General features: G+C 30.1%; 1 protein-coding gene across 1 annotated transcript in view; it reads right to left on the bottom strand.

Annotated features, from left to right (window-relative positions):
• The window catches only part of LOC126901185 (matrix metalloproteinase-2-like), a 33,149-nt gene that overhangs the window by 7,173 nt on the left and 2,056 nt on the right, over window positions 1-23,920 (bottom strand). The window contains exons 2-4 of the mRNA XM_050677514.1: window positions 22,289-22,506; window positions 4,405-4,506; window positions 4,167-4,330 (exon numbers count right to left, since the gene is read on the bottom strand). Of these exons, the coding sequence (XP_050533471.1) occupies window positions 4,167-4,330; window positions 4,405-4,506; window positions 22,289-22,456 (434 nt within the window). The 5' untranslated portion in view covers window positions 22,457-22,506. The remainder of the gene's footprint in view (window positions 1-4,166; window positions 4,331-4,404; window positions 4,507-22,288; window positions 22,507-23,920) is intronic.

The raw sequence follows: 23,920 nt of genomic DNA, 5'->3' as shown, positions 1-23,920 counted from the left end.
ACCTTTGCGAAAATACCGTCATGGTCCGTAACGCGGTTGCCAACAAGCTAAAGGTCATAAGGGCCTTTAAAAGTCGACTGGCTCCGCCTACGCGGGTCATAAGGATAGAATTTAATTAATTAATTGAAAACGTTGCATATTCTGTATTATTAAAATGTTATAATATTGTATAAGTGATTGAATTTCTACAACAGCAGTAGAATAGCGTTGAATAAGTGGATAATTGTCCTTAAATTTAAATGACTAGCCGGAAACTTTTACAATTCGAGAAATTATTTTAATCAGTTATAATAATTATTTTTATTGAATCAAAGTCTTTAAAATGTATTTTTACAAGAAACATACATGACCAATATTGAGTTAGTTTTATAATGGCATAATATTTTACCACATACATGATACATAATGTGTATAAAAATAGGTTGTCTACAAGTCGAGTTCTGATAAAATTATCGTTAAAAATACTACGGTAGAAAATTCGTAGAATGATTTTGAAGATCGTTTTATTTTTATGATTCGTTTCTCTTTTTAGTTGATGTAGTTTTTTGGCGTGTTAATGTTGGAACTCATCGTTCATTAAAAAAAAAAAATGCCGAGACCAACAATAAGAACCCATATTTCTTAGAATATTTAAAGTTTCTTAGAATTAAACATTTTTTAAAAATCTCTGCTGTACCTGCTAATATGTGTATGAGAAAGTAAGGTTAATATCTATACAGATAATATCATATTTTATTTTTTTAGTGATTTTAGATTTCTTAATTAAAGAGTAAATTGAATAAACGAATTATCTAATATCAAACAATTTCAAGTGTATCTTAAATTCTGGTTAGGCGACAAGTCATTGGAAAATTATTTTAGTTAATTTAAATCGTTAAGTCGCTGTAATTGCGACTGCTGCTTGGTTAATAGGAAATTTTAATCGTTACACAGTATATTGATGTGATTTAATGAGAACGTCGTTGAACCTTATGATAATACACCGATTTTATTAGACGGCATAACCGACGCTTTTGAAATTAAACCAGTATAATAGAAAAAAAAGCTACATGTAAAACAAACTCAAGTTAAAAGGCATAAAATATTACACCGATGAATATACTAAAAATAGTATGATAATTAGAAGCCAATTTGACAAAAAATACTTTATATCAACTTGTAATATTTTATATTACCTGTACACTGTACTATTTGTTATGATATATTTTATGTGTATATGATTATCTTGTCAATTGCCGTACAAGCATATGTAATTTACATAAATAAATAGATACACTTAACTGGGAGTCTTATAAATGTTTTACAGTTTCATAACATTATTGGTAGAACGTGATACAAGGCTCTAAATTTAATAGAATCTTCCAAAATAAAATTCTAATAAGCAAACAGCTAATACATCTTTTAAGGTCTGTATAAGTTATACATCAAATATTGTCTCCGGGTTTTATATTTATCAATCCTAGCTTGATAGTCCCTACAGATACTGTATATTAAAAATTTAAAGATAAAATGAGGGTGGCTTTTTAAATTTGAGCAACGTATCTCATCATTTAATTTGTTACATGAAGAATATGACTAGTTTTCTTTCCGCCATAAAATTGATTATTTTTGATAAACTGAAATCCCAAAAAGAAATATTAAAATTTCTTCTACGAATTTATATTGTTCAAACATTAGGTAAATATTTACAAAACAACAAAAAATATATTAATGTCATGACACAAAGTCTATTATTAATAAAATGCTGGGGCCAAACGTATAAGTGTAGCAAACAAGTACTGTAAATATTTGATCAAATTTGTAAACAATGGAACTCAGTATGATCTTACAAAATTAGTTAGGGTGTTTTAACGAGTGTTATATTAAGAAATATTAAGTGTTTTGTGTGGTGTGAAAAATAAGGATTACTTTTGAAAATCTAATCGACATAGGATGACAGTATTAATTGAACAATTTGATAGCCAATTTAATGAAACAAAGTTTACTTGCAGTCCATACTATACATAACTCGATTGAGAAATCTATAAACAGACCATTTTTTTAGGACCACTATTTTTTTTCATTTGAAAATATTTACTCTCCGGCCATTTCCTACTTATTGAAAATATATTATTTCATTGTCGTCTTTCCAAATTGTATATTAGATATTACAGTTAATTCATTGAGTAATATTAAATTTAATTAAAATATTTTGTATTCCTTTCAAAACGAAATAATAATTTAATTGACACTATTACAGTAAAAAAAAATTTTGATTACTCGTAAAAACAAAATCAATACTTTATTGGATATTCAAATTAACCAGTTAGCCAATTTGCTATTAAATAAGATACGCTATAAAATATTTGATAAAAGTCACTGTTCAAAGTAAAATTTTCTAATGATTCCATAAAATATTTATTATACAAAAATAAATATATAGTTTATAGCATAAGAATAATTGTGTCCTACTAATTATTAAATTTGCTAGACTTCAAACTTAAAAATGTAGACATTTTTTTATCTTATTTTTTTTATTTTTTAACATCAGAAAGTTGCGAAAGCTGTCTCCTTAAATATTTACTAAATTGTTATCAATCGAATAAATCATCACTATAATCAATTATTAAATCTCAAAGAAATTGTATTTTGATAGCATTAATTTTTTTATTTCAGAATTCTTCATAGAATGAAAACAAACGCTGGTATTTAAAACTAATCGAGTACATATTTTTTTGTTTATGAATGTTTTCAATAACATTTGGAAATTACCATTTTAACTTGATAAACATAAGTATATTATTTAGTTCCTGAGAAAAACATCAAAAGTCATGAATTTCGTAGAATGTCGCATACATTTTTTAAGTTTAAACTTCAATATATAATATCATTATATTTAATGTTAACAAGATTAAAAGATATTAAAAATAAATATGTCATGTGAGCTCGAATTTGATTGCATATGACTAATGATTTCGTCCAAACGATTTGTACCATTCAATCCAGTTAAAACAATAGAAGTTGATAAATTAGTCTCACGAGTAGACAAAAAAATGCCTGCACAGACTTATGTTCAGGTTATGTTATAAGAAGGGACAACAATTCATGTCAACATTGAGCTGTTGTTGTGTCATAAAAAGGGCATTTTAAGTTTTTGCATTATTTTTGACCTTAAATGAAAGGAATAAACTAAAGCAGTGTACATTATAATCACAATGAAAAAACGTTCTAATATAAAAGTTGAAATGAAAGTGTTTAAGTAAAATTAAGATTGATGGAATTGGATAATTATATGATTAGTGATGTCTTTATAATACTTATGTGTAATAGTTTTGAATTATCTATAAGATTAACATAAAACTAAACATGCGATGTTTATACGCAGAGTAAAAATTATTTAAAATTGTTGTGTGTTATTAAAGAACCAGAACTCTTAAGTATTGATTACTTACTCAAGTTACAAAAATAACTGTTATTTTGACCGAAAGTAAGAAAATTATAATTCGATAAAAAAAAATCTTAATTTAAAAAAAGTAAATTTAATCATTAATCATACTTATAACAAGAAGGTTTTGCTACGTCTTACGTGAAAATAATTAAAAAATATTATTCAAATTTGAGAAAATCCAAATTTGTTGTGGGTAACTGTGTATGAAAAAATTGGTCAAAAATGTATACATTTATTGTAAAATTACTATTTTTCTTAATCGTCTATTTTTCTTTCGACGATACATCAAAAGATCACAAATCGTATCTAGTCGAAGACATTACCCTCAAAAATAGGAAAAATTTCCCTCGTTCCCCGTAAATGGGGGAAACCTCCAAAAAAATTACAAATTTAAAAATCGCTAATTTTCAAAATTTTTTACAATATTAGAACTTTTAAAAAATATTTTATAAACACGTTAACTAAAATAAAATCTATTTAACTGGAACAATAATAATAAGTTCGCTATTATTTAAATGTTATTAATAAATAAATATTTCGTTTTGTTGTGGACTCGAAATCTTTAGCGCACTCTAATGTTATTACTATTAAGTATTAAGTTAATATATTTTCCGCTAGATGGCGTTAATATAACAACAAAATGTATAAAAACTAATCTCCAACTGAGATTAAACAATTAACTATCGAATAAACTATCGTCTAACTCGTATTTCATCGAAATTGTAACATATTAACTTACCTCCAGGTTAAATTTACGTGTTGCCATTTTTGTCCATGCAAAGTGTACCGTTTTTTTCGATTTCCTATGTTTGAAGTTTCGTCAGGAAGACCACATCTGGGTTTTCGCATCAGCTCTTTGGTGGCCGCATCCATTTGGCCAGTCACGGGAATATTCCCAAAACGCTAAATGTTACATAAAAAGATAATTCGATAAAAAAAATATGACAATAGAGGTAATAAAATAGAAAACAGTCTACCTGTAGGGTTCGAAGAGCATCGTGCAATTGATCTTCCGTTCGAAGATTTCCCGTTTCTAAGTCAGACTCTGGTAGATATCCAAATTTGGTCAAGTAACCTTGCTAAAAAAAAAAATTTGAAAATGAATAGCAAATTGATTATATTGCTATTTAAATATTGCATAAAATGAACAATGAAAATGCCGCACGGCATGCCGTCAATTTTATTACTCGACATGAGTTTAATTGGAAATATTATAAAAAAGGTTACATATTTTAAGCTCAAGTATTCTGATTAAAGTTTTTTTTGCGCCATTACACATTGAAGAGTCGTGTGTTCACTATTAGACAATATTTGCCTTTGGCAACAGCTTACGATGTCAATATAAAATGTCTCGATCTAGTTTAATTGATTCTAAATATAAACACACCTCTAACAAGTAAAATACATTTAAGGTAACGTGTCATCAAGATTCGTGAATGTTACTGGAACATATGGAAAATAACGTCTGTCATAAAGTTTAATTAAGATGTACAAATAGTTCGTAACGTTCTATTCATTATTTTTTTTCGGTAAATCATAATTTCAGATAAAAATATTTTCATTTAAAAATAGTTTACAAAAGCTTTTGAAAAAGTTGAAATAATCACCTCTTTTATAAAACAACTTAATAGATGCAGTTTTTTAAAACTGAACATAAAGGGTTGGAAATATTCATATTTAATGGAGTAAAAAGTGTACCTAAGGTCTGATAAAAAAAATCGAAGTAACCAAAGCTATGTATTTGAATAATAGTTCTCATTAAATTAAATACCCAATAAATATTCATAAAAAGGTATAAGTAAATTTATTTATCGAGTAAAAAAAAAATATGTCCTTTGAACACGAGAAAATAAATGCGCTTAATTTTCGCTGGTACTACATACCACAATTACATTTAAACTAACGTAAAATATGTTATTAAGTAACAATAGATCAATAATCATATGATCCCTAAGTAAATTTATTTCAGAATAGTTTTAAAAAAGTAGTAATGTTGCATAAAAATAATTTATTGAAAGAATTTAAGTCTTACTTATAAGCACTTATAGGCACTTATAACTTATATGATATTAATAAAATTGTAGTAAATGTAAATTATATAATTTTTATATGCATGCTTAAATTATAGTGTTTTCTTCTTCTGAAGTCCATTATATAAAAACGGATTTTAAGTGACCCTTCAATTAATTTTGTCAACAATCTCAATTATAATATATAAATAAACAATTATAGTGCATAGTTAGGGGAAAATCAATAGAGAAGGAATTGTGTATAGGCAACTTAATTGACAACAGTGGACGCGATCGTTTTGTACGTCGCACAATAGTCATCGAAGAGAAGAAGTGGGAAAACGGTACTAGGGATTCAGGAGGTTTATGTTAAATTGTGACCATCCGTTAGGTACGCGATGAAAACGACGGCGCCAAATGAATTACGGAAAAAACGGTACCAGGAGATCAGAAGGTGCCTGCGATTTTACACGCCGCGAAATGGACTAATTGCGCTTAACACTAATAGCCGATTATATCATGTCGTTGGTCAGTTGCGCATGTCGAATCAAGTGTCATACAAGGGCTCTTTCTTATTTCATTAATCACATACCGTCTGCGCCACCAAATAAATTATAATTACGAACACGGACGTCTGGCTGTTGGATTATGATCACTCGGTTCCAGTGTTAATTTATGGGTTCCGGTTCCACGAACTGTACACTTTTCAAATGGTCTTCGACAAGTTTCCAGTGAATCGCATTGATTATTGTGTGCATTAGTATGTTTACATTCCTGTTCCGTCAGGTTGTCGCAGCGCAATTTCAAAAATTAATTTAAATTTATCGAAGTAACTTTCATCTCTTGTACATGCAAAAGGATACAATGCACTTTTTTATTCATTAATTAATACTCGACGTTAGATTAAGTCGTCACTACCAACGCACTTTTGTCGCAACTGTGTGTCATGTTTTTAATAGACAATTTTACCAAAATCAGTGAGCAAGAAAACGGATTTTAATTAAGAAATCGCCCTCCAGAGTTCTACCGGATATTTCAGTATTTTTAAATCAGGTTGACACTAATACTTTTAAGATTTGCACGTAACGCATCAAATGATTATTGTACGACGCCTTTGCGAGTGATCAAAAAGTCGTAAGTGTCATAAACAAACTGCGTTCGTCGAAATGGATAAGCAGCGGCGCAACTGCGGGGGGTGCTATTTAGACTTGACGCTCCTTGAACTTTTACATTCGTGTTTTCGATAAATCATTTTTATTCATTAAAATTTACCATCAGTTTTATTCTATTTCAATTTTTTTTGGGTTCACATTAAACTGATGTTATAGCAAACACAAAATCGTTATTTTGCGCAGCTCGTACATTTCTTCAATGTCGTGTCACCGATAATCATTAGTTGAGTTGTACACAACTATGTTAATGTGGTGGATTGGGAGGGCTTTGCACAATTTTAGCACCCCCTGGATTACTGTGGAGGAATGCTGCCAATATTTTATTGTCTTTATTTTGAACTGATGTTTGTTTAGACCGCCAGGTCGTTGACTCGAAATTTGTCAGCGACAATGTTATTATATTCGTTCGTGTTAACGCACCAAGACTTCAGAAGCTGTTAAAAAACAGCAGTGCCATCGATCACAATTTAATCCGTCTGCTGATGGATCGGTAAGTACAGCTCGAGGTCGCTTGGAATTACTGGCGAAACTCAAACACAGTTAAAACTATTGAACTCGAGAGATGACACGACTATTATTGTCCAGTGTGGACCGCAAGTGTTGTTTTTAATTGATAAATTTATCGGTTTACGCCCGCAAAGGGCAGAAGAGTGCAGAGAAAAAAGGCGTTTTTTTCCTTGCCGTCTCATAAGCTTGTGCACTTGATTTTAATTACACAATTGTCTTCAATACTTGACTACGACACAGTGAAAAAACTGCACGAGTATATCGTAAATCAGACAGTGTTTATCACAACCGATATTTCTGAACATTTAAATTTTTTAACCGAAATTATATTTAACTAAGCGCTACTATTTATCGTTCAAACGCAATTATCGTCGTCAGTACTGAATTCGGAAATATTTCGGAGGCAACTCCACTAAACATGTTATCTCAAAATCGTTTCGCGCAGCTGAAAAAAAATCACGTTGTTATTTTTATTGTACTTGTATTTTAAAAGAAATTATGCGAATTAATTGCACGACAATGACAATACAACGGCAACGTCTCGAAATTGGGCCAATTCGTATCGAAACGAGAGGAAATCTCTCGGTACATGTCGACTTTATGTATATTTCATCGAAACACTATTAGTGTAAAAAATAATCATAATAAAAAATTCGCGAAACGAGTCTTTCCCGAAGTCGTGTGAGCCGCCGAAGATCATTTCGAGTTTATTCGTTTAATACTGAAGATTCAGTCGAATGGGTCGAGATAATACTTATAAACAACTCGGCGTGTAAATCATTGCGGCACTCTTTGTTTAAGGCGCTTTGCACGAACAAAATATTCGTCGAGCTGTTTTTTAAAACTAAATCATTGTTGTTGTTTGCATTGTTGTTCGAAGAATAAAAGGAAAATAATTGCCGTGTATTTTTCTCGGCGAAACGTGTGAGTCACTGTACTTAACGTCGCGCAGGCGACAAAGGGATTACGTTTTCACTGAGAGTACGTTTTTTATCGCCGCCAATGAGACGGTGACGCCGAACGATAGCGCGCCTATCTCGTTTCATATTATTTATCTATTTTTCTTTATTTCTGCAGACCGCAGTGACTAAGGTCGATGCACATTCGATGTAATTTTAGATTGCGCACGAACGTCTTCGGCTGTTTTTTAGCTGTCGACCGGCGGCTGACTAATATCGAACAACAACACTTTTGTTTCAGACCACCGCCGCGATATGATTAACGGTGAAATTATCAATTTACTCTGGTTTGTTCTCCAATCTAAAACCGAATTAAACGCTCTTTTAATGACAAAGGGAAAACACTATGAGTCAACCGCTCCCCAGACGTTGCACCTAAAACGAAATCGTAAACATCGCAGTATTACGTTTTTTACAAGAATCCGTTGCCTAAAAAGTTCGGAGAATTCGATCGCAAACAACGTGTCGTCAATACATTCGTCATGATGTCAGATAGTTCTGTTGAAAAGCATCCGGCGCCGCAATTTTTACTTTCCAGGATGTCGTGCGCCGGTGTAGTAATTATGACATTCGAAATTCCTAAACGACAGTGGTTTTTGAACACTTCAATTATTAGTCTGACGATTTTTAAGTTGTTTAATCTAATTGCGAAAAACTTGTTGGCTCTTGAAAACGCTGACTGAATTTTCATACATACGTTTTGACGCAAATAACGAAACAACTTTTGATAAAAAGCGATATATTATATTTCCGGAAGAATTATCGGTACTTTATGTCAAAATTACACTACTAGTGTGTGAAATTAACGTTTATATTAAAAATACCACACTGGCGCAATTTTCGGATAAATTCTTACAGTGTTCATTAATGTTTCGAAAGAAATAATATCAAATGTTTAAGGCGATTTGTGTGTACTTTTTCAGAGCAGCAGAAACTCGACGAAAACGTCAATCTGGAAATGTTTTGAAGAAGTAATCAATTGGACCGAACGACCAGTGTGCCGTTTAGTTAAAAATATATGTATGCCAGTAAAGGAAAACAATATTTCTAATAATTGTAAACACTAAATTAAGGTTTTTTATGCGATTCGACGAGGAATACTTGAAATACAATTTCAGAAACTCGTTTTTTCTAATTCGTATACAACTCGTATGAATAATAGTCAAACGTAAAATATTATAATAATTGTTCAAGACTTATAAATATTTAAATCTCGAAGGATTTCCTCCGACACATTGTATGAGTGTATATTTATTGTACTCGGTGCACACGATATCATAACTTACACCTGAACACTATTTTATTCAACTATTTATTCGATGCACATTTAGTAAAACAATTTACAACAGATATATTTACCAATATTACTTGTTCGCACTGATTTTGCATAGACACTGTACGCTCTTATATGTACTCAGGCATCTGAAATGTGGTTTGTATAAAAAATTACTATTTTGTTTACAAGTTCTCGATCAATCCTCGCCCTAGATAATACACAGTATCTGAATGTGTTAAAACTGTGTGATAAAACACAGTATCTGCTAAGGTGTACTTAAAAAATAACACATTTTTTGGTTCGGCAAGGGATATACGATTTATGTGTCCCTGTTTAATATGTAAAATAATCTTAAATCATATTACGCATTTGTAATAATCAAAGTAGAATTGTCAACCGTTGGTCAAGTGCAACGACTGTATAAAATTGTTCTAATCGATTCCAAAGTTAATTAACAAAACCATGTTCATACGCTGCTGCAAATAAATGTATCTAATGATTCGAAAACCGAGTGCGTCAATGTAATATTAATGGGGTGGCGTATCCGGTTCGGTAGACAATATTTCATATAATATTTTATCTAAAACAGTAGACACTGCAGTATGACAAAAAAAAAGAGGGGACTTTAACCACCGGACAAATGCGGCTGAGATGTAAATAGTAATATACGCGCATTTCCTGTTGTTGTCTACGTATATTTAAGTCCAACAGTTTGCTCATTTGCATATTTTTTATTTTTCCGTGTTTGTTTGAAGACGAATTTCGTTCAACTAGATGAGTGTATTATTACTGTGGTGATTGAAAACAACAAAAATGCTCTGCCGCGTTCGTATTGAACTTTGCTGATCGTGTTGAACGATAAACGCTGTTTTGCTCGTAAATTAAGTAGTTTTTTTTTGTGTTGCAAAAAAACAATACACGAGTCGCTATTGGGCGAGTGTACAACACCATGCGATTTAAGTTCACGCAGTGCAATACGGTCGACTGAAATGTGGTTGTGGTTGTCCCGGACACGAGTGGAATTTTTTTTTAGACTTGGCATCGATAATCTGCCGTGACAATGTTCGGCTGGAGTCCCGACAGAGGTCATTCAGTGTGGTGCACTCCAGACTAGGGAATGAATATCAGTTTTTTATCAACTCTGGTATTGACAACGTGTAATCATAGACTGTCAATTGTGGTGCAGCAAGTTCAGTGATACATTTCAAATTTTTTCTATTCGTTATTTGTGTTGTTATGAATTTACGAAATGTTTTCTGATTCGTTTGAACTTCTCTGATTCAAACTATAAATATACATTTGGCATTTCACTGTAAGAACCACTTTCCGACACACAAAATAGATGAGCTATAAATTATATTTTACGGGAGTCACTTCCAGAGAATAATTGTACGAATCGAAAGATTAATAATACTTTTGGCCATCCGGAAAAACATATTTTCATTTAATAATAAAAACCTACGGTTGTAAAACACTGTCGTCAGTCACGAGAAGATGTTGTAATTTTTAATATTTATTTATTTTTTGTCAAAATTATGGTTTAAACTGAAACCTGCCCATTTGTATAAAAATAAAATTATATCGTTCGTGTATAACTAAAATGAATTTCATATTATATCTTACTTTTTCATGCCGCAATCTAATTAATTTAAACTTTGAAATAAACAACATAAATAATATTCTGTGCAAATATTTTAATGTTATCTAAGTTTATTTTACTGTAATTATGGTCAACATAATGTCGTTCCAAAAGCTTTAATTTAAGTTTAAAATAATCTTAATGGACCTGCTTACAGTATATTACAACAACTGTTCTTCTTTGATGTTTTCCAGCGTAGTATTTATGTCTTATAATTCGGTATTGCAGAATATAAAGGTTTAACATTTTAAACGTACTTCAAAACTAATGAAATGCAAATCCGCAGTGAAAGGAATAAAATCTTATGAACGGAATGAAATATATATTTTATAAGCACCGAGTTCTTTTGAGGGTTTAAACGTTCGAAACGTCTTTTTCTCATTCATTAAGACACGCTCTTTTTTGGTTCATTCAGAAATGGATACGCTTTATAAAATACTAAACACGTGCATTCCAGTCCTAAATATGTTTAATTTGAGTCGCCATCAATAGTAATACTGTAACAGAAATTCATATTGTTCTCTTAACACAAATGTTCAGCTTATTAAGGTGGACTTCCCAGGAAGTCTCAGTAATGTATTTTTTAACGACTAAATGTTCAATTATTTAAAAAATAATTTTGTAGCGTTAACGATCAATAATAGTCAACAGCTGATGGATATTTTTGAATAAGAACTCAAATTTCATGAGTGTCTGTGAGCTATTTATTAACCAACACACATCACCACAATGTGTCCTATTATATCCCAAATGAAATAAATAAAAGCAATAGGAATAACTAAGACTTGACTACTGTTAAAACTGTCTCTGTTGTTGTTATCAAATGTTAACTATTACTCATTCAGCTATAGAAGTCAAGTTTGTTTAACTTTTTCCACTTTTGGAAATTGATCAAATAACTGTATTTTCTCATGTAAGCAGATTATTATTTTCGTTACAATTAAAATCTAGAAAAGTGCTTCGTGCGTCGTTTAGTTTGTAATGACTGCTTTTTTACATGCTTACCAATAGGAAATTGTCGTCCTACTCGGACAGTTTGTTGCCCCGTCCGGACCACATGGCGCCCTTCAGACCTACCTCAGTCGCCCCACACAATCAATAGACTTTTCCTGGTTACATCATGTACATCAAATGAAATTATATGAACAAAACGTGTGAGTCGTGTAAATAATAAAAATTACTATTGAATAAGAATCAAAGTTACTAATATTCGTGGTACTGCAATCGATATATTAATTTGAAAATCCAGTGAAAAGTAAAAAACAACTATATTGTGACTATTAAATATAACCGTTAAAAACTAAATTTAACTAACTGTGTAAACCTCATAACACAATTGGTTTTCATTGTAATATTAGTGTTATTTGCTTAGAGAGGCTAAAGATTTTTCTTTTCATCACACGACCTTATTAGAGCCAAAGTCATATACAGTAATAATTGCCCAACAGTTAGTCTCTCCTTCCTTAACTACGCCTTTGAATGATGCTGTAAAATATAAAAATTGTCTTCTTTAATACCTAAACATTTGCTGACTCGTTTATTAAAATAATTTTGAGAGGATCTAACCTACAAAATATTTTGCACGACTCATTAAATAATCGAAAAAATCATTATTCATATGGTACTTTTTAATGAATTTCGAGTATGCCATGTTTGAATGCATTAGTAAATTTATGTTTCACATTTAATTATAAAGATATCTATGAATTTTTTCTTTTGGACGGATCCTTAACGCGTATTGAACAATGACATATGTTTCCAGCGGTTGGCCACTAGAATAAAGGACATTTATACAAGGGATGTAATTAATAAGGTTGCTGGTTGAACAGATGTTTGGATAATTATATACATCATTGATAGGGACGCATGCAAAAAGTTTTTCACGTGTTGGAGTTTTTCAACAAATTGAGCAAGTACGTTTATTTTATTTAATAAATTATTTTAATTAATTAACCACGCGAAAATAATTATTACAATTCTATTTTATGCAATTTCGCGTTGTATAAATAATTTACATTAAAAAAAAAAAAAATGATTGAATATTTACGAGAACAGCTACCTAATAAAAAATTGAATATGTTTCTTATAATAGAATAATAAACCTAGTTATTTTATTCATATTTGCGGATCGATTATTATCTTGGAGCCTTACACGAGTCACGAATAGGTACATTAGTCTTATTCGTATACATTTTTGAGTGTTTTTTCAATAAGAAATAAGAAATTAATAAATTTACAATAGAAATTGTTATACATTCTCATTGATATGTTTTGTCAATGTATACGTGTGTCCCTTATCATTATTATCATCTGTTTAGCCTCTATCCCAACTATTTGTGGTCGACTTTACCTTACAACGATATGACATGATTTTTTAATCAGACGCCGACCTGATTATGGCTGATGATGCGTTTCACTTTTAAAGTTCCATTTTGTTCACCCATCCGAGAACTAACCGCAAACACAGCTGAACATCAACACTGAGGCAAAGACTGAATAATCCACTGTACCCACCACGCCCTTACACATGACCCCTATAAATTAAACTTTAAACCGTTTTCCGTTTTGGTCTGAATATTGAGAGCTCCGTTGTCTCATGAGTAATTAAAGCTTAATTACTCTGGAAAATAACAATAATGAGAGTTTAATCAATTAGAACCCATTATTCTTATTTTCCAATAGTTACGCCACTTATTAAAATGAGATTACACACTCCAATGCAAAATTACATCATCAAACTTATTGAAATTATTTAAGCGTCTAAATTTTTTTTAATTTGGTTGTTGTATAAATTAAATGTTTTTTTTTAAATAATGATTAAAATAATCAAAAACCGACCGTCTAATAACAAACATTTGCAAAAAATCGTTCATTGAACATGTACTACGTTATGGTGCTAATAAAATATAACTTATCAGTTATGTCCTACTTATTTTTTATTCTTCCATATACTTTCAAATGTTTAGAATATTTACAGGACTAGAATATTAATATTAAATTCTTAACCGAGGTATTTTTTTTTAAACATTAAAAAACTTTGACTTAAATTATTAATTTTATTTATGCATTTAACTGTGTCGAGAATTACATAGCTATTAAATATTAAATATTTGATGGAAATTTGTACTTGATCGATTGTTTGTTTGTATAATTTCCTGAGCCAATATTTAATCATTTTATTAAAAAGAACAAACAAAATCTACCAACGCACAGATCTAATATCAACACTGTTTCTATAAAATTGAAATCAATGACAATGAATTAATTACACGTAATGTTGACATGTTAAAATTTCGTTATTCTTCAAGTTTAATGACTTGTTTAATTAATTTTTTTTATATTTGTCGAGATATTAGATATTTTAGATTTTTCATCGCATTAATTTTCTTAAATCTTCTCTGATGGCATTTTGCCTACTCAAAAGGATGATAAAAAATATACAAATGATAAAGGGAGTCGTACGTAGCCTCAAGTTGTTATTAATTTAATTTACTAAATTATAATAGCCGTTTTGGTTTTTTGTATAAAAAACAATTTAATCGCCTATGTTAAAATGAAACGTANTTTAATTAATTTTTTTTATATTTGTCGAGATATTAGATATTTTAGATTTTTCATCGCATTAATTTTCTTAAATCTTCTCTGATTGCATTTTGCCTACTCAAAAGGATGATAAAAAATATACAAATGATAAAGGGAGTCGTACGTAGCCTCAAGTTGTTATTAACTTAATTTACTAAATTATAATAGCCGTTTAGGTTTATTGTATACAAAAAAAAAATTTAATCGCTATGTTAAAATGAAACTTAAAAAATATGTGATGAACAATTAAAGTTTATTTTAAATTGACATTAATCTCGCTAATAATTTAACTAGCAACTATAACTACTAATTTAATTTAAAGATTTTAAGACTTTACCAACCGTCACCAGTTTTTTCGATTTTCAAGTTTAAACATTTTCAAGACATATTTGAACTTTATTAAAATTCTGCCGGAGTGGTTTAAAATTACTATGGAGAGTACATGCTGACTAAGTGAATGATAATTACTAACTGATTATATCGTTATCAATGGCGTACTGATCGCTAATTTAAAATAATCTAGAGCAAAACCATCCAGAACTTAAAAATATCGTTTAAGAACTACAGGTTAAGGATAAGGTTGTCGCAAGCGTTTTTATTTACTTTGAAATCGGCATATGGTTGTCCGACAAGGTTATTGGATGACATTGTAGAGTATGAATATTTATTATTACAGGCAAAACCCATTGGGCTTCGGTCCATTGATTTGAACCTTTGGATGCGATTTGGGTGTTGACTTTTCCAAAGCAACAAACAACACGTACTGGTACTACATTTTGGAGCCATTGCTGTTTGACTGAAGTAGGATATTTTTTACGTGTGTATGTACACCTCACCAGAGTACAGTCACAATGGTAATAATAATAATTGTAATAATACTATTGTAAACAATATTGCCGTCCGTACCCACCCACGTGACGTTACGAACGCAAACATAAATAATTGTGTTGGAAACTACATAATCTTTCAGACCCTGTGCATTAGCCTATCCGCTTTATCTCAAACACAAGTGTATACATTGTAAGACGGGGATGACAGCAGAGACCAGCCAACTAACTCACTCGACGGTACAAACAAACCGCGTATTATCTCTGCCCGTACAATAGCGTGGAAATAACAATATCGTTTTATATATGTACGCCCTTGTAGTTGGATTTATGTAATGAATCGACTTCTTGTGTCTTTGCTGGCCGCAAAATCTATTAGAGGAACATTATCGTACGTAGTCACACCGAGTGAAACAAAATATCAATCATTTTTCGACGAATAGATCCTAGTTTTGTTAGTGACAATGTGTTTTGTAAGAAAATAAAACTTATTGCATAATGCAAACTCAAAGGTTTAATTCGGTCTAAAGGGCGATATCGCAAAAACATTGAACCAAGTTTCAAAAGATCATTCGTTCTTAGAATTTTTAGTTTGATGCCTAGTAATGCTGAGTATTGCTGTAATAGATAAACCGCGCACATTAGAAATCAGTAACACAAACAATAGTTATTATAATTGAATTAGTCTACATTATGCTGTGCGGGTGCTATGATTTGTGGGAAAATTATAAGCCTGAAGCGCCGAACTTAATTAACTTACGACCAAACGTCCATTTATATTGCTCGTCATTTTTCCGCGTCAAAACCACAAAAAACCTATACTAATAAAATGCAATGAACACTATTTGAGATAATGTTTCCAAATTCTCTTGGACAATTAGAATTTAATGAGTCTTAAACCGAATAAATCATTTTCGTGTGTGTTTCGATGGTACGCAGACTACTACTCGAGGAGGACAGAATAAGTTGTTATATTAATTTATGTCCGATTGATAGTTTATACATTTAAGGAGGCGTAGGTCGTATAAAACTGTTTTAATTGTAACAATATCACTTCAAGCCGTAAACTGTATTGTTCATGAAACAATTACTGCTGCCCAGATTACAATATATAAACCTATAATGGTTTTTTTTTTTTAAACGCCCTCTCCGGGACACCTAACTTGGACGTTAGCCCTAACACGCAAAGGTGGCTAATTCAATGACCTGAGTCGACCTTTTACGCTATTTCTCTGCCGCTACCGTATCCGGTCAATGATAACGCGCGTTTAATAAAAGTATATTAAATGTGCTTTGATTTTCTCCTCGTTGCTTTTTTAATTACTGGTTTAAGTATTGATTGTTGTAAAAACTCGCAAAACTAAATGTAGATGAATTTTGGATTTTAAAATGATTCTAGCCGTCTAAATCTTTAAGTCTGTCAGGTTAAGAGCTCCTGTTTGCTGTCCGGTCTAGACGACTATTAAGTGCTGGCGAGTTCAGTTTACGAAATGCTAAAAATGTTTACAAAATGGTTCAGAAACAATTATTTTATCGACGGTCACGCATCATTTTTATTTATATAAAAAAAAACGTCTCCACTTCAGAACTTGAAAAAAACGAGTATACTGACAATTAGTGGTGAGACGCGCTTAAGATGACATTTGTGTCCTACATGAGTCAACCAACACATTTGTCATTATCATTTTCACACATTGCATCATATATCCTACCGTATGTGCATTGATATAAACAATAATTATAAAATACGGAGCTGAGTATAAAAAAAAAACTTTCAATTCAATATCTGTAATAATTATTCGTATTGTAACAAGGAAAGTACGCAAACAACGAGATAATTAAATACAATATATCTTTTTTGATAAAAATAGAATAGTCCTTATCGTCAGCATCCTTCGACTTCTGTATTTAATTCACAGTAAAGTTATAATTAGATAAATCTTCAATAGCTATAATTATTTTTGAACGCACAATGTGCCTTCATGGTGTTTGTCATACAAATCAAATGATTACATTGTTGTGTGAATGATTCATTGCGCACAATTATTATTATTATTTACAAGATTTAATGCTTTTTAGGTTTATGAACATTTTAGAGAACATTTTAGATACTGATTTTCTTCTTAACAAAAGAAAGGTTGATATCATTACGAAAAATCACTTGATTTTAACATTCGAAATCGAATAATAAAAGTAGCGCGGACCTGAGCCAAAGTCTTTGTGTATACGAGTACTTATTAAAATTATTTAGGAATACTAGATTCACGTCAGACAATAGAATAATAAAACCAGATCACATGAGTAAATCTATCGATTTTTTAAAACCCGGAGCATTTAGTTTGATTAAATTAAAACGGTTTCAAATTGAAAAATAAATTTGTAACATCGAATAACGAATGCGTTTTTTTTTTGCGACTACTGATGAAGGTTCTCTTTGGGCAATCATACTATTATTTTTATTGATAACACAATGCAATGGCTCATGGCAATAACTTTATAGAATTTAACCGTCGGTGAATGCACTACACACTTCCGGGCATCCGCACTCGACTGAGTAGAAGATAAACAGATAGCCCCTACTAGACCACAGTAATTAATAATATATACCATAACGTAATCACTGATGGGACGTGTAACAATATGAACAAAAAAGTATAACTGAACGAACCCGATAAAATCGTGAATGGAATCATTAGAAAAATAATTGATGCGGAAATTTTTTTTTTTGTAAATGTGTGCACGACAATGTTATTTATTTTACTTTTTAAACAATTCTAGAAAATTGATATTGAATGTTTACTTTTTCCAAACAAAAAGATAAATTTTAAAGTCAGCAAAATACGACCTATTCGTAGTGGCAATGAAGTTCATATCTATTATTGTTTGTGTTAATGATAATAATTAAATTTTGCACTTGCACAAGTGTAGTAAATCAAAGGTTTGATCTCGCGCACATAAAAAAAGTTACGCATCATTAAACATTATCCTTTGACTTGTATAGCATTCAATAAAGTAAACAAACGAGTCAAATAAAAAGTAGTAATAATATATGTACGCTTATAAATTGGTGTAAATATTTAAACTTGATTTTTTTTTGGGGGTTATTTATTCGTTATGTACATGTTAAAACTACCAATACGCTGAGGTACAACGACAAATTTAAAACAATGAAATTTTTAGGCACGTGAATAAAGAAAAAGGTCAAGTGTCAAAATTTACAAAATATCTATAAATAAAACGATTAAAATTAATGGCGCTAGGCTAATATTATAATAAGCGTCTAGACCTCAAGATCGAATTAAGTATTATGGACAAATGATTATAAAGAAAGTTATTGTATACACTTTTCATTGAATAAAATATATTCCACTAAATATAATTACTCATCAACATATTGAATTTTTAAAACGCCTTGTCGGGGATTGCTTCTTGAATCTATAATATGCACTCAATAGTTGTATGTGTTTTAATTGCCGTTGAACCACTACAAGAGGTTTCTCAGAGATCACATCGATTACATTTAATCACAATTCAGTGCTCTCGAAAATTGTTCTTTTTCTATCTAATGGGGCAAATATATTTGTTTTTCTTAGAAATAACAATAGATGCATGTGTTTTCCGATTAATTATAAATTATGCATTCAAAATGCATTTTTGTAGTACAGTAAGTCAATTTACATTTTAAAAGATAAACGTTCTGCTAAATTTATTCGATTTCTGGGTAGTCGTCTTGTTTTATCTACATTTTCAATAAAAATGTTCGTTTATTGCTAATCACCATTGAATTGATACGAATATTTCTACATGGACGATATTAACTAATTATAAGTTGTTTACTATACTCATAGACCTTTTGATAAATCTATTAGTTAATAGGTCCATAACTACACTACTAGATTTATTTATTATCATACTTAGCTAAACAACAAAATATTAGATATCATTAAAGCAAATTTCTTTAAAATATTTTGTGAAAATTCATTACCAAAAGTATACGTTTTTAATATAATTATGGTCTTGTTCTAGGGGCAATATTTATAAGAACATTACCACCTTCCCTCAAAATGAAAAAAAAATTATATCTGCACTATATAAATATTTGTTCTAGATAGATCTATCCCTCTCGTTGTCTCTTATTTTCGCCTCTGAAAATAGATTGCATTAAAATGCAAATTTATTTATCGAAACATAAAAGGAAAGATAGAACTACTTTTACTCGATTTAAAATAGACTTAATGTTCTTATTGAACTGTTGCTTGAATACTTTATTAAATGTTAAAATTACAATACCTATTTGCAATTGTTTTATGATCACAGTGTCAATATTTTACCATTTTCTTTGTTTAATACATACTATATATTTATATATTCCACCAAATAAGGAAAAACAGGATTCGATATCTATACCATAAGAATTTGTATTTCTTTTCCGAGGTCGTGTATACTGTTTAAGGAGAAATAAAAAGCTTTATAATTAATGAGATAGTACTTCAATTAATTTTAGAAGCAATTCATTAAGAGCATTGATAAAAACAAATTGTTAAATTAAAAACAGACATCTCAAATATAGTCTTAAAATTTAGTTATTATAATTCCTTTTCTGATAAAAACAAACCTTGTTAAATCTTAAAATAAATTGGACAAAGGGTTTTGGTATAAGTTAATTGACTATATTTAATAGCCAACAAATTAGTGTGTATCTTATAGTCAGTACATTGTATTATAATTTAATACAAGTTCAAATTATTGTATGAAATGTAATTGGTCGAACTTTAATACAATATTAAATAACAACTATGGCGTTAATACTGTTATGAAATAAATGTAAAACAGATAACTACTTGCTCTTATTTTTCAACTTTTACCGACACACAATTATTTATACATAAAAATCATTTGCGGTTCACGTAGTTTTGATAAATTATCCTACTTTGATTTTTATGAATTGATTAATATACGATGATCAAAAAAGTTTATACGTCAATTCACGAACAAAAAAAAAATTCAAAGAGATGTATAAAATATTTATTTTAATGAGAGATTTTGCTTTTGGATAGTTCAAGTTTGTTTCAAGTAGTAAAAAATAATAAAATTTTTTTTTTTTTAACATGTTTGTCGTTTATTCCAATTAGGTAATAGGCATTACTTCCTCGAAGCAATTGTTTATGATATAGGGTGGTAACATAAACTAGGGAAAACAAGCAATGACACGTTGGAGTACACCTTAAATGGTTCGTCACGAAAATTAACGCAAGTCGATATGTCAAGTTCAAATGGCTGTATTTCCCAAGAGACAAGAAATAATCGATAAAATCTAACGGATCTTACACAACTGAACCATTTAAACCCTTTGAAGAGCTATTATAGAAATGCACATACATTGAACACGTGTAACTAATTAGTATATTAGCCTATTTGTTATCCCACTATACCAATGAAATTGATATAGTGCAATATTAATTATGTGATTTAGACGGAACACCCCTTTGTAGTGTATAATTCATCACTTTTTAACTTAAAATAAAATATGTATTATTAAATTTTTGTGTGTGTATACATTTTCCATGATAATGGAATGATTCCGTATTTTTGAATCATAATCTTTGTTTGTAATTGAAAAAATATATACATTATTTATTGTGTGTACGGCTTGTACACACAATACATGGAATTCACGAAAATGAGTTTTTACATTCAAACAGCTTTCAAGCAAGTTGATAAATAACGTTTTTAATAATTTCAAAATGTTAACACGCTAAACATTAATGTCACAATAGTTATACGAAATACATATGTGTTTACATTTCATCTAATAATCCGACTATAATGAAAAAACCAATTAAACACTAACGTTATAGAGAAATCGGTAAGGTCTGATTTAGTTACACATAAATTAAAAAAACACATTTAAATTTATGGAGTAAAATACAATTAATATAAACTTTAAACACACGTACAACCTATTATTTTACTTATATGATAAAATACAATAAAATATGAGTGTAAAATTTACATAGCAAGTTGTTTTCCATTGGAAATGGTTGTGTTATTTTTTTACTTTACCTATTTGTAGAAATATTTTAACAAGGATTACTTAAGGAAATATGGTTTTTAGTACATGTAGACTTATGCGTTGTTTGTTGACATGTACATGAGCTACATTTGTATTGTTTTTTACAAGGACAATATAATATCGTTGATATACTCTGCAAAGGCAAACAAGAACATTGATATTACACTAGCTAGTTCAGAACTCCAACATACGGACATGATAGAGTTTTTTTTTGTTAGATTTTACAGTACGCGAGGAAATTACATTTATAGTCGAATATGTTATATCGTTAATCAAAAAGTGTTAAACATAATAACAGCACACGTGTACCTACTGTACAAGAAATGTTACTATATTATAACACGTTTGTGTATCGGACATTTATGTTTATCAATAACCGATCATTTTGTTTTGTAACGTTCACAAAACGTAGTCGAAATCAATTAATTATAAGTCCCTTAAGAGCGTCGGAAGCAACACATGGCGTTTAAATCCATCCACGTTAGAATAGGGTGTACGATATAAATACACGAACTGAGAGCTGAAACGTTATGGTCTATAATATATTTTTTCGCCTAAAGGTGTGTGCGTTGCGGTAGGTTACTTACCGTAGTTCATTTACGGGGGGGTACATTTTTGGGGTGGTGCACCCCAAACAATGCAGTATTTAAATGGACTCGGTGGCTAATAGTGAATGTACGTAAAAAACGATCAATGTTTCGAATATTGTGAAGAGATATATGCTTTTGGCCGATTGAATTACATCGACAAACGCGTGCTAGTCAATTCCGAGCGGTGAAAAAAATGTAACTCTATATTCGTAACAGTCATGACTTACCACATCTTCATAGACAGGTGCCGATCTTATTTCTCGTTTTTTATGGTGCCCGGAAGCCGGTCTCGAAGTGGTAATGTCAAAAACGTTGCCGACTACCAGCAACGATAGGAAAACTGTTAGCGGTGACTTGAACGGCACGAGCTTAAAGGACGTTCGGCTGGTGGGCATATTATTCGTCAACTGCGTCGCACGCCGGTCATTTCGTCGAATGTGGTAATCTGTTGACAAACAGAATTTATCATTAAACATTGCAATTTAAAACAATTTTTCCATGAAATTTTTAAACCTAATTAGTACTTAACGAAACAACAGCATTATTAAACGTAGTAATTAATATTTTATTTGATAGAAATGGTTGTTGATTTATGCAAGAGAAAAATTATGGTGTTTTTTAAAAAATCGCACTATTGCTATGTTGGGATTTTTTTTTTACACACACAATAATTAAACCTCGTTGAATTTTTCATTAATTTTAATAAACTACGAGTATGACATGCATTAATTATGGGTGACAAGGAGGAGGCAGAATTTTGAATTGAAAAATTTATGTATTTATTTTATGAGGTCATTTTTTATTTTTGAATTGGTTATATATAATTGTAAAATCAAAATTTCAGCTCTTATAAAAAGTATTTACATAGTAAAAGTTTAATAATATAGATACTTTTACAAGAACGTTTTTTTTTTAATTTACTGTGTAACATTATTTTAACGTAAAACTCAACGTATTAAATGTGTATGTAAAAATATAAATATAAGATAATATTATTTATTTTTTCCAATATACCCAAATTGTCGAATAACTTTATAATTAACACCACCTAAATTAGTTGAAATCGCTTGAACATTAAAAACCACATGAATAATATTATCCTGACATAATAGCTTTTTTATGTCTTATGATTGTAATTGCTGTTATATGTTAACTTATCCTTCCATTTTTATATTTTTTGTTCATCAACACTAACAACCCGCATTTATAATACAAACATATTTGCTATACAAGTTAGACGGTTGATATTTTCATTAAAATTTCCATTAGAAAATCGAGAGTTTTATTGTTTATTTTACAATTTAAAAATATGAATTTTGTAATTATTTAATATATATACGTAGTTCAAATGAAATAATATCTAGCAAGTGCTACGAAATAACAACCAATAGGAGTAGTAAACATAAGACGTCATAAGAGACAACTTCAGTTGTCATGTCGTTTCTCTGCAGCTTGTTGCTAATCGATCGATGCCCAAGTATGAGTCAACCACTAAAGTTCTAACGACCCTCATAACACGAATAAGTTCCTCGAATAAGTAACAAATTTATTTTATTAATTTGCACGTAATATTCATATTTAACTATTTATATAAGTAATGTGCTTAATAATAACCAATTAACAAAAAATATAACACTAAAATAGATCAGATGACGAATTCACTAAACTTAGTGATATATTGCTTAAAAAACGAAAATTTGGACATTAGAATAATACTAATGAATTATCTTGAAATGTCATTAATTAGTTCAGACATAAGTAGTTATAGCTTAGGAATTATTTTGTTCGCCATAGGTCGTTTTGTATCTAACGCGCCAAGAATTGTATACAGTACATAAATGCAGTAAATATACAAATAA

This window comes from Daktulosphaira vitifoliae, unplaced genomic scaffold, assembly GCF_025091365.1.
Source record: "Daktulosphaira vitifoliae isolate Bord-2020 unplaced genomic scaffold, ASM2509136v1 Scaffold_3, whole genome shotgun sequence".
In the NCBI taxonomy this organism is placed as follows: Eukaryota; Metazoa; Arthropoda; class Insecta; order Hemiptera; family Phylloxeridae; genus Daktulosphaira; species Daktulosphaira vitifoliae.
The sequence above is the reverse complement of the archived record's forward strand: the minus strand, read 5'-3'. Positions and strand labels throughout refer to the sequence as shown.